The 12596-nt window shown below is 42.4% G+C and overlaps 1 protein-coding gene across 1 annotated transcript; it reads left to right on the forward strand.

Annotated features, from left to right (window-relative positions):
• The first annotated feature begins 1106 nt into the window (after nt 1-1106).
• On the forward strand, nt 1107-12536 carry LOC147322605 (DIS3-like exonuclease 1). The gene is made up of 9 exons (XM_086307058.1): nt 1107-1723; nt 3737-3829; nt 3912-4200; nt 6633-6868; nt 8053-8207; nt 8383-8561; nt 8652-8797; nt 9461-9632; nt 11202-12536. The coding sequence occupies exons 1-9, from the start codon at nt 1485-1487 to the stop codon at nt 11517-11519; spliced, it is 1827 nt and encodes a 608-aa protein (XP_086163184.1). The 5' UTR covers nt 1107-1484; the 3' UTR covers nt 11520-12536.
• The last annotated feature ends 60 nt before the right edge of the window (nt 12537-12596 follow it).

Consider the following 12596-nt stretch of genomic DNA (forward strand, 5'->3'; position numbering starts at 1 on the left):
ACTGGCACACTCAGTCCTTAGTGTGGGCTTACCCTGCTCCATACCTTGTTAAGGATAAAGAACTTACAACCTGGAAGTAGATTATATCTCCCATAGTGAGATACAGAGAATGGTTGCTTACCAGGGTAACTCTGGTTTTCTGAAACCCAGGTGATGTTTGGTTTTCACCTCCAAACAATCGCAGTCAGAGATCAGGTGAAAGAGGAAAGAGGAAAGAGCAGAGAGCGTCAAAATAAAAGGGAAATTATGGGAGCAAACACCAGAGTTTAACAATTGTTCATCACTAAATACAGTACAGATATTTTAATAAGGAGAGGTTATTTGAAAGAATGAAATTGATTTACTGATGAACAGAATTTAAACAGGTGATTTGCCGTTAGACTCAGATGGCCTATCTCAGCGGAACAGAACCCCGTCTGTGAAAAGGATTAGAGCAGGAGCCCCGAGAGCCTGGAAGCTGGTGGTGGAATGGTTGAATGGAGCATGAGTGATGAGATGAGGCGTGTACAAGGAAGAATAACCGAGGACACAGCATGAATGCTGATTGGCCTGGAGAAGGTGATTGGACTAGACCACTTCAGGAACGCCTTTAGCCACACCTCACCAGGTGTAGACAATCGGCAGTTAAACCTAGGCAACACCTGAAGACAACTGCATTTCCACTGTAAGGAGTGTAAGGGTTGCAATGGGCTGTAACAAAGGACAAGCACAGATGAGTCCACTATCATAGACTGGAACATCATTCATAACTTTTTATGTTATAAAGGGGGTGGCAGTAGAGCTTCTGTGATTGGTCACATCAGAGAGTGCTTGGTTATCAGAGAGTTACCATAGTAACCAAAGGTTTTAAAGATTGCAATATAGCTATTGTTGTCCAGAGGGGCCGATGGTGCGATATGGCAGCCTCGCTTCTGTCAGTCTGCCCCAGGGCAGCTGTGGCTACAACTGTAGCTGCCTCCACCAGTGTGTGAATGTGAGAGTGAATGAATAGTGGCATTGTAAAGCGCTTTGGGTGCCTTGGAAAGCGCTATATAAATCCAATCCATTATTATTATTATTATTATTATCAAATCAACAAAATATTAAAGAATCATTAAATATGTGGAATAGTTCATTCTTTCCTTTTTTCATCAGTGGTTTACACACTGGCTTGCAGGCAAAATGTCACTGGTTCGATTGCAACCGGAGATACAAATCAGGGTTGTGCCTGGAAGGGCATCTGGTATAAAACTCTGCCGTATCAAAAGATGCTGAGCTATCAGGTGTGGTGACCCCTTGTGACAAGGGAGCAACTGAAAGTGAAACACTGTTTTGCTTTGTCTTTGTGTAAAGTGTCCTTGAGTGTTTTGAAAGGCGCTTAATAAAATGTATTATTATTATTATTATTATTAATGTTTTGTATAGAATCATAACAAAATGTGAAAAGTTCAAAAGACTATGCGGCTGTTTAGCTGTGCCTGTCCGTCTGCCATCAGCTGAGAGAGATGCCGGTCAACTCTCTGGAGAAGCCGTGGACGGTAGACCCCTCTGAGGTGGCAGAGCGGCGGGATCTTAGGGACAGTCGCCTGGTGTTCAGCATCGATCCACGCGGCTGTGAAGATGTAGACGACACGCTGTCTGTACACAAGCTCCCCAACAGAAGGCTGGAGCTGGGAGTTCACATTGCTGATGTCACTCACTTTGTCAAAGAGGGTTCGCTCACAGACTTGGAGGCACGTTCAAGGTGAGGAACTGGTTGGAGTGGTTGGGTAGAGTAGGTGGGATATAAAAGGATAAAAGAAAATTACAGCATCTTGCATAAGTGTTCAGAGGAACTTTCAGAAGTACAAAGAGGCAAGAAAGTTGTTGCCTGAATTAATGTTGCATCAGCAGCATGCCTTGTAGCGCAATTATAAATAACACAGAGGGCCACCTTAAATAAGGCTCGTGTCTGATGTGAAGCATTAAGCCTTAAATGTCTATCATTTAATCACATGTAGAAGGACTTCACAGGGTCCATGATGGCTTTGAAAGTATCACTGGCACCAGGAATTGAACCAATGGTCAGCACATTGTTGGTTCAATCCCTGATGCCTTCGGGCTTCATGTTAAAGTCACCTTGCACAAAATACTTAACCCCCAAATTTCCCTGGATGCATCCGTTAGTGTGAGTGTGCATGTGAGAGAAAATGCTTAAAGGTATAGACTAACGCGCTGTATGAATATGTGTGCGAATGGACGAATGCTGGTCGTGCTAAAAGGTGGTTGGGGTTCTCACAGTAGAGAACTGCTACACACAGAACACAGTGGTCCATGTTGTTACGAAGAACTTGTGCTCATTTTGAGTACGATGCCATTAACAGGACAGGGGAATGTTTCCGCTGTGGGAAAGCCTGAGTGATTTTCACTGTGGCCTTCATAAACATATATTACTACGGGACATGGCAGCCATACTTGTACACAACATTCAACCAGAAGGTCATGCAGCAAAAAAAGGAAAAATGAGTCCGCTTCCAACTAAATTAGTTTTATTCTACTGAGTGGTAGAAGTAAAGAACAGTGTGTCACACATCATTTGTTTTCAGATCCCCTTTGTACAGTTACGGGTGTCAGGAAAACACCGGAGGTCACATGATGGCATGTGACCTTGAGTACCTGATGTTAATGGTTTGTCTATAATTGGCTTTCAGTGCATCTTATTAATAAAGAGGATGATGATACAAGACAGTTGAACCACAGTAATAGAACAAGAAGATATTCATCTGTGTTTATGTCCAGATATATGCACATGTTCTGATTTATTTATTTATTTTGTGCTGTATTGTACAAATGAATAAAACTGAGTTTAAAATATCTGCAGTAAATGAAGTGAAGGTCGGGGCTGCAAAAGTAATGCTTGCACTTGATCTCCACAAATTTTCCTTCCTGGGAACATGCAGCGATGACACCATGTGACAGGGAAGCAGCCCAAAAAAATTTGTGTCACAGCTGAACGGCCGACAAATCTGCAGCAAATGCATTCTGCTGTCATCTCGGTGTAATCTCGCTATAATCCAAAATCTCTACGGAATTCTTTCAGCACCTTGTTGAGTCTTGGAAGTGAAGAAAGGAGTGTTCAGAAGGCAGAAGTGTCTAACCCAGTGCTAATAAAATGTATCTGATAAAGTGTAGTCTGCAGATAAATTAGTAAGAAGGTCCATGAAGTGCATGTCGTTTTTTAAAGGCAGCAGCAGCAGCAGCATGTACAGAAGATGATTGAGAGCCGAGTGAGGAGAGAAACTCCGTGTAGACTGTTAACAACGTGCACTTATAAAATAATACTGAAATCTTACTATATATTTTTTATGTTGTGATTTTTAATGTAGTTTTGGTCCTCTGCTTTCTCTCTGACTTACTCTAAAATTCCATTTTACATTTCATAGCTGTCCACAAAGCAGCGTGCAGATCACCCACCTGTCCAGCTCGCCTCCACACTTTAAAGAAGTAAATTAAAATCTCATGATTGTGGTTTGAAGCCTTAAATTCTATTTCAGAAAATGGGGAATATTTATTAAATCATAAGAAAAACATTTTGCTTATTTATTTCATCCTTCCTGACTTATTAATAAACAGAAGGATGAAAATGACAAAGGTGGAACAAACTCTGAATATTTAGTACTTATTTTCAAATTATGTCTCACTTTTGATTAGAAAGAAGATGATAAAGCTGCTGCTTTGATCTCATTGCCTTTTTATATTTATTATGTCACTTCTTAAGGGCTACAACCTACTACCTGGCAGACCGCAGGTACGACATGCTGCCTGCTATTCTCAGCGCAGACCTTTGCTCACTGCTGGGAGGTGCTGACAGGTTAGTAGACTTCCCATCACACGTTTCATTTTCATATGCTTAAAATGCATGCTAGTTGTGTAACTGACACTTTCAAATTCAGGTATGCAATGAGCGTGCTTTGGGAGCTTGACGCAGAATCCCTTGAAGTCCAAGAGGTCTGGTATGGTCGTACACTCATCCGCTCCTCCTATCAGCTCCACTACGAGCTGGCTCAGGCGCTCCTCAACGGAGAACAGGTTGAGGTAGCGGAACTGGCCAACCTGGGTCCTCAGGAAAAGGGTTCTAAGCTAGCTCAACTCACTGAGGCACTTGAGATGCTCACACATGTAGCCAGACATCTTCGGGCAAAGAGGGACAGAGGAGGAGCGCTGGAGCTGGAAGGAGTGGAGGTATGATTGGTTTCTTGTATCTTCATAGAGTATTTTGTGTGTTTTGGTAATGTGTGTACTTAACAGTAAGACTATATAAATAAAGACTGCAAACATTTAAGGTTCATGTTCTTAATTGAAAGCGTAAGCATGTTATAGCTGAGTGTCTAACCCTAACACATCGTCACTACTGACGTCTAACATACGACACAAAATGATTCAATGAATCTGAAGTGAATCAAACAAAGTAAACCGTGCACATAGCTTCAGTGGAGAGAAATCCATTCTGCACATTAAAAACTGGAACCACTATCTTTCTCGCACATTTCAGCTGCAGAAGATTCTCCCTTCTAAGCTTCTGTCTAAGTGAAAGTTTGACTTAACCTCTGTGTTTGGTCATTTTGTCAGATGACATCATGGTTAGAAAATTCAGTATCAGTCACCCCGAAACACTTCATACAGCCGAGGGGAGGAAATCAGGTCAAAAGACACCTGTGGAAAAGGGCCAGGGATTAATGATAACTAATGATTAAATGGAGATTGGTCTATAAACATGTAGTCAGTGATAATGATGACAAAGAGGTGATGATGATGTTCGGCGTCATCATGAGAATCCCCCAGCTGCCACGGTCTATTGCAGCATAACTAAGGGAGGATTCAGGGTCACCTGGTCCAGCCCTAACTATATGCTTTAGCAAAAAGGAAAGTTTGAAGCCTAATCTTAAAAGTAGAGATAGTGTCTGTCTCCTGAATCCAAACTGGAAGCTGGTTCCACAGAAGAGGGGCCTGAAAACTGAAGGCTCTGCCTCCCATTCTACTTTTAAATACTCTAGGAACAACAAGTAGGCCTGCAGAGCGAGAGCGAAGTGCTCTAATAGGGTGATATGGTACTACAAGGTCATTAAGATAAGATGGGGCCTGATTATTTAAGACCTTGTATGTGAGGAGCAGGATTTTGAATTCTGGATTTAACAGGAAGCCAATGAAGGGAATCTGCTCTCTCTTTCTAGTCCCTGTCAGGACTCTTGCTGCAGCATTTTGGATCAGCTGAAGGCTTTTCAGCGAGTTTTTTGGACATCCTGATAATAATGAATTACAGTCGTCCAGCCTGGAAGTAATAAATGCATGAACTAGTTTTTCAGCGTCACTCTGAGACAGGATATTTCTAACTTTAGAGATGTTGCACAAATGGAAGAACGCAGTCTTACATATTTGTTTAATATGTGCATTGAAGGACATGTCCTGGTCAAACATGACTCCAAGGTTCCTCACAGCGTTACTGGAGGCCAAGGTAATGCCATCCAGAGTAAGAATCTGCTTAGATACCATATTTCTAACATGTTCAGGACTCAGTACAATAACTGAATGAATTTAGACGCAGGAGTCTTCCAGGTCTTTATGTTTAGTTTGGTTTTTTGCTGTGTTATTTACAGAATTACAGATGGATACCATATATTTCTTTTCATCGATAATAAATTATAGTACGGTCTAATAGAGACGTTATTTTTAAAATCAGGCGTCTAAGCAGAACACGTTCCTCAGCAGAAAACATTTTATCAGAAAGTCATTTCAGTGAGAATATTGGAATAAAGAAACCAAGCACTCCACTGTGAAACCACTGACAGTTTTCACATTAGATCACAGCCATTTATCTACAGCGGCTGGTCGGCCATCTGTTAAAACCTCATATGGACAATTCCTGTTGTTCTATAAGATGCTCTCTAATAGGATGTCTTGGATTTATTTATTATTCAGTTATTGCATTCCTGTTATGGCTGTACGCACACAGAATATTGATATGAAGTAAAAATGATTCTCTCGGGTTGCTTCTGGGATAGTGGAAAAACCAATATATTTCTAAAAGTGTGTTTAATGATTGAGCTGCCACCCAAAAATCAAGTTCTTATCTTGACAAAGCTGGATTATTGACCGCTGGTGAAACATCAGTTGTCCTGAAGGATAAGGACAACAGATGTTTCATCTTGATCTATTATATAAAACGGCCAAAACTGTGTTCAAATCCAAACTTTCTGGCTTCTTTTGGTTCCTGCTGAAGTGCTTTGGGTCCCCTCAGTTCATCCTTAGTCTGAGAAAAGTTTTGTTCTCTCTTTAAGGCACATTTCCTTTGAGCTAACTTAAACTCTGATTGGCTGTCCACTATAAACAAAAAGCATGAACAGCAGATCGGTGGAGTTTCTGTGCCCATGAGCAGAGCTGTGTGCCTGTTAGGGATATGTGTTCTTACTGGTATGATAGAGAGCTGAACGTAGGAAAGACAGTAGACTGTTTTCAGGTTGAGATTCATTCACATTTGGTTCTCCGTGCAGCATTTGTTCCGGTGGAATGGTGCATGTTCAACTGAGTTAAAGTAAACTGTAGTAAAATGTGGCCCACTGATGCATTTTCATATTCTTTTTCATTGAAGTCACGTTAGAAGCATTTTCCCTTTTCAGGTGGGTGCCCAGCTGGATGAGGAGAGGAACATTACGGCCCTGGTCCCTCGTCAGCCCCTGGAGGTCCATGAGACCGTGGCAGAGTGCATGATTTACGCCAACCACTGGGTGGCCCGCAAGATCCAGGAAGCTTTCCCCAACCAGGCCCTTCTAAGGTGTCACCCACCACCACAACAGGAGCTATTCAACCAGCTGGTGGACACTGCAAAGGCCAAAGGTTTCACCATTGACACCAGGTAATGTTTTTGACTGTTCAGTATAGAAACTGAGGAAATGCATATTGTAGTCCAACGCACATCATGTTCAGACACACAAGTGTGTGAACCTGAAATGTTTGATAACACGGGGACACACTCAGGTGTCACATGAGCAGTCAGACAAGAAGAAGACATGTTCCTTCAGCTCAGGTTGAGGTTGAAGCCAAATATGCTTCCAAACCAAAGACTAGAACATATGATGAAGCATATCTTGCCTTTGGCTTCAGCTTCACAACAGCTGTCGTGGCAAGGTCGGTCTCCCCGACAGAATTAGTTTCCCCTGCGTCGGGAGCACACGCTGGGCTGTCCAAATCACGGACAAACAGGATCCCACATTCTTGATTTTCAGTTCACAAACACTTCTTATAACGACTAACTACTCCTGAAACTTTGGAGGTTTTAGCTCTTTACACAGTAAAGTTACAGGATAAATATAATTATCAGGCAAAATGTCCTTCGTTTGTTAAAATAATCCCGTCTGATACCACGAGAGGACAATAAATATTTCATTTTCTGTTGTAACCCTTAAACTGAATGGTAATGTAACGACACTCAGGTTTCACTTTTTTACAAAACTAAAACATCACTACTTCCACGTCTGACTGTTTGTAATGGAGGCGGCGTAACCTGGATCCACACTCCGTGCCCAGCGAACGCTCGCCACGCAGGGGGAACACATGCTGTCGGCGATGCCGACCTCGGCACAACGCTGATCCTGCCGCAGTTTGTTCCCCGGTTCAAATCCCGGACAAACAGGATCCCACAGCTGTTTATGCTTTTAAACCCGTTTTGCACAGAGAGCAGTGTTGAATATTCTCACACGGGAACAAAACAAACAACTCAAATAATTAAAGATGGTTTGTTTTTCTGTTTTTTAAAAGAGGCAGTGATTTATTTAATTACAACCTGTAATCTATTACAGTTAACTTTTATTTGTTTAACTGTTTACAAAAGGTCTGAGGATCTGAGGCGTGGAATGAACTGCAATGGAGTTTGAAAACAAAATATGAATGTGCGGTTGGAGGATTGTGGGGGGGGGGGGGTTAAACCAACAGCAGAACCGGTCCCAGGACAAGAGACATGGTGATGCAAGTAGCTTTGTGTCACTGACTGCTGAGATGAGAGGCCTCACTCATCCCTGGTTTCTGGCTCTGTTCCTTCAGGTCCAACAAGGCTTTAGCTGCCTCACTGGACCGAGCTGTGGACCCACAGGACCCCTTGGTGAACAGGTTGTTCAGAATGATGGCCACCACTGCTATGTCACAGGCTCTGTACTTCTCCACTGGTGCTCATCCTCAAGACCAATACTACCATTATGGTACGATACCGCTGCACAGCTTTTATTGGCTGCACTAGAGTTTCAGTGTGACTGTGGGTCAGTCCATCCATCACACGTCTGCACACACTTGTCCAACGTCTGTTGTTTGTGAAGAATTATTCGACTGAGAACTAGAAAGAAGGCTAACGTGCTGATATTTGCTTCGTTGTCGTAGGTCTGGCTCTGGATCGCTACACACACTTTACCTCACCCATCCGTCGGTACGCAGACATTGTCGTGCACCGCCTTCTTACCGCAGCCCTGCACATGCAGAGGGGCGTTGTATCTGGTAAAGCACCAGCCAGTAACAAAGAAGTGGAGGAAATGGCTCACCATGTCAACAGCAAGAACAGGGTCAGGGGTGTTTTATTGTTTGTGTTTTTCAATGATTCACCTCTTACTCTATTAACAGAAGCTGTGCTGACGTCTGTGTTTCATTTGCAGGCAGCACAGGCAGCCCAAATGCGATCCACAGCACTGTTTCAGTGTCTGTTTTTCAGAGAACGAGACCCTCAGACAGACCCGTGCTGTGTGGCTGACGCTGTTGTCTACTCCATTCGAGACAACGGTGTCTTGGTGTTTATCCCAGAGTAAGAACCTTCAGTCCTGTGTTTTGTTCTGCAGTCTTCTTCTTTTCCTTTGTTTAATGGAGCTGTACAGCAGCTCACAGACGGCCAACCACTCGTGTATTTTTAATAGACGAATTCAAAGTTTATGACAATGAATGAATTTGTTGGAAGATGTAATTGCACGCTAATCAATGTATATTTAACAGTATACACGCTAGTTTTATTTTCTCTTAAAAAACCTCAAAATGAGTTTTAAATTGTATAAATTTACTAAACTAATTCCTTAAACATTTATTGTGAGCAGGGAAAATCGGCTAAAACCCCGAATCTTTTCTCTACCAGGCTTTAAATAAGTTAATTGCATTGCTGAAGTTGAGTCTGTGGGGAGGGACGGTGCTTTGGAGCCAGCCTTGTGTTTGTGGCACTTCTACGTTAGCTTAGCTAACCTCTGGAGGTTGCTGCTTGTTTATTGCAAGGAAAGTGTAATTTAATAACATCAGTGTTCTCCATGCTTGTGGTGTTACAGGGATATGCAATATTAACAGTTTATTAAAATGTAACCTGTGGTCATTTTGAGAAGGCTGTAGAATCCATGTAATGATTAAAATCACAGGGCGCAAAGCAGGTTGAGTAATATCACTGAGTAAGTAAGGCTGCCTCTGACCACAGCCATGTTGTTCACAGGTATGGTGTGAGGGGGCCTGTGTATCTGAAGAACAAAGAGGGCCTGGTGGTGGTAGCGGGACAGGACGGCAGCTGTGATTGGCAGGGTGGCACTGTGCGAAAATACCCGGACCGCATTACCACCACCTCCAGCTGTGGCACCTCCACCTTCAAACTGTTTGACCACATCACCGTAAGTCACAGAAAACGCTAATCAATCATTTTAGAAGGTTTCCAGCAATGCAGCGCCTAAAGGCGACGATTCCAAATATATATGCATGAGTGTATATGAATCACAGGTTCATACGACTACTGGATCTTTTGTGGTCCAACATTAAGAGACGTTTTATGATCTTGTTGTGATAAAGTGTTGTGTGGTTGCTGCTTTGTTAGCTAATCTCAAGGTAACAAAACGTCAGTAAGATGAATGAGACGAAAATGATTCCTGAAAATAAATCATTTAAAGTTATTCAGTTTATTGTTTTTAAATATTATATGAAAACAAAAACATAAGTGTGGGGGGGGGGGAGGCTCTCCTCCAAGACAAGAAATGTAATGCTTCCAGTTTGTGGCGTTTCTACACAAACCTTTTTGTAAAGGGAGATAAAAAATGACAGTGGGCGGTAATTGTTTTCACATAAACGCCTTTAAACGCTGCACGGTCGCACTCTCTCTCTCGCACTCGATAAATGATCCATTGTTGCTCTGCACACGTTTGTTACCACAAACGTCGCATGCACTTATGTCATTGTCATGAGACACTCTTGCAAACAAACTCACGGTTTAGTAACACAGTAGAGCAGCGTGTTTACGGGACAGTAACAGTAATCTAATTACCTTTTTTGCAACAGTAATCCCTTACTTTACTCGTTACTTGAAAAAAGTAATCTAATTATGCGTTGCTGCCCATCACTGGCGTCAAGTTATATTAAGTTCAGGCATGTTACACACGATGATTGTGAGGAATAAGTGCATGTGATTTAAGCAAAAAGAGCAGGAAACATTACCCTAAGGTTAGCTAACAAAAAGAAACTGAAGTAACGGTGTGTTATTCTCACATCTTTGGCTTTAAGACATGAAAAAGTGACAGAGTACTGCTGCTTCCACTGTTATCAACATCTTTTCTTTCTTTCATGGACTTATCCTGGGGTCATAAATGTCAAAGGGCAAAGGCAATGCTAACAACATAGCTTACTGATGGATGATGATGGATGACACATGTGGCCAAAACAAGATAGAAAGAAACATTAGCCCAAACACAAGTTGTCCACCACAGCATTGACTGCTGTCAAGCTATGATCATATCAAACAAAGAGATGATGATGATATTCAACAAACAAATCAACAAAACAACAACCTCACTGTGACACTTGACCGAGGTCACAGTGTTAATGAATGTTTTTCTCCCCCTCTGCTCCAGTCTCCACGTCGTGTGAATGTTAGAAAGCACAGTAAAGAAAGTTCGTGTACGGATGGATGAACGTTTGTTACATTGGATACGTGTGTGTAACATACGTATCCAATTTATCCTATTTATGAACAAAATTGTGGCACAGTCGGAAACTTCTCCACTCTACACCACTGTCTACTTAGCTGTGACGCTGCGCACAGTGCTGAGAGGACTGCTGTTATATATTACGTCACAAACCTTAAGTGGGCCTGTCTTTGCATAGCATTCCATTAGACTATTTTCAGTAGGTGCCATTACTGTGTAGTGATCGAACTGAGGAATACTGTGACTTACGTTCTCTGCTCTCTTCAGGTTCGTATTTCTGTCCACTCTTCAACTTGCCACGCTGACCGTCTAAACCTCGAGGTCATCAGCAACAAGCCTCACCACAGTGCCAAGTCCCAGCAGCCCAGCCCTCAGGGCCGCAGTCAGCTGGTCAAAGAGGTGGTGCGTCAGAATGAAGAGGCGCTGGCTCAGGAGAAGACAGCCCGGCGCCCCAAACTCTCCAAAGAGGAAAGAGAGTTTCGTCAGAGCAAAACTCCCAGTCTGTACTCTATTCTGGAAGAAATCAGAGAGTTGGCTCTGATGGATCTGGAAAGGGCTTCACGCCTCCCGGCAACAACAGCATAGAAACGCTGTAGCCCAGCTTTACCTCCAAGCAGACACTTGTGAGAACTGCACGCTGTGCGCTAACAGAACGGTGATCATTGAAGATCACTCGTGCTGAGTCATCCAGGTCATTCTTGTAGCTCCAGATTGTGTGTGGACAAACCACACGAGTGTGTGAAGTCACAGGAAAGCAAACACAATATTAAGTAAAAACATGTCCCGCCATCTTTTTAGAAACCAGAGTCAAACCGAATCAGTGGATACGTTTTGTAAAAGTTAGTTTTTAAAATCACATCAAGTTAAACTTAGTTGTAAGGAGGATAGGGAACGTGTTAATGCCAGTGAAGTGTCAGCAGTTACTTTGACAAGACCTAGTACTCACTGCAAATGTGGTTCAATCCTGCAGGAAACTAGTCAACTGCAGCAGGTTAAAGAAGTCTGGTAACAAAAGGCTTTTCTCTCAGCACCAGTGATCTCAATATCTCACTGGTGGGATCAATGTCTTGTGTAAATTAAATGTCTTGTGTTATAGAACCATTTTTGGTGAGTTCACACATATTGTACTACCTGTGACCACTTCATACAAAACCCAGCACGAGTATTGTTCTGGAGATGATAAAACGTCCACTCGTCCATTTTCTTCTGCACGTCCTGGAATCTGTCCCAGCTGTCATAGGGTGAGAGGCAGGATACGCCCTGGACAGGTCACCGGACTGATAAAACTTCATGTCACTCATTAGCAGACTTTAAAATAAACCCGTAGAGTAATGAAATACACCTGAGGTTGGTTGTGTTGGAAGTGATGTATAAAACTAGGATGTATTTATCTTATAGTTTGTATATCAAGAGCCTGTATAGAAGACACCAACACCAAGGACATTTTTATTGTTTGAACTGGTAAATAATCAGAAGCGTTTTTTGGTTTGTGGATTTTAAGATTGTTTTCTAGAACTACCAACAGAAATATGAACTGTACATAACTATTTCAATATGTGTGCAGTGGCCTGTAATTAAAAATGGTGTTTTCATTAGCGCAGATGGAGCCACTTCATCGTGTTGCGTTTCATGTCCCTGCAGTAGCTTAAGAAAGAACTGTTC

Source organism: Aulonocara sp. 'chitande type north' Nkhata Bay, linkage group LG9 (assembly GCF_057382095.1).
Source record: "Aulonocara sp. 'chitande type north' Nkhata Bay isolate Kocher_YH1m ecotype deep benthic linkage group LG9, A_spYH_male_GT1.1, whole genome shotgun sequence".
Classification (NCBI taxonomy): Eukaryota; Metazoa; Chordata; class Actinopteri; order Cichliformes; family Cichlidae; genus Aulonocara; species Aulonocara sp. 'chitande type north' Nkhata Bay.

Bases quoted from the DNA above. Each gene is read 5' to 3' on its own strand.
- LOC147322605 (XM_086307058.1), top strand. From the start codon at position 1,485: ATGCCGGTCAACTCTCTGGAGAAGCCGTGGACGGTAGACCCCTCTGAG. The intron at 1,724-3,736 runs GTGAGGAACTGG...TCACTTCTTAAG, and splicing joins GACTTGGAGGCACGTTCAAG to GGCTACAACCTACTACCTGG. The intron at 8,208-8,382 runs GTACGATACCGC...TCGTTGTCGTAG, and splicing joins AGACCAATACTACCATTATG to GTCTGGCTCTGGATCGCTAC.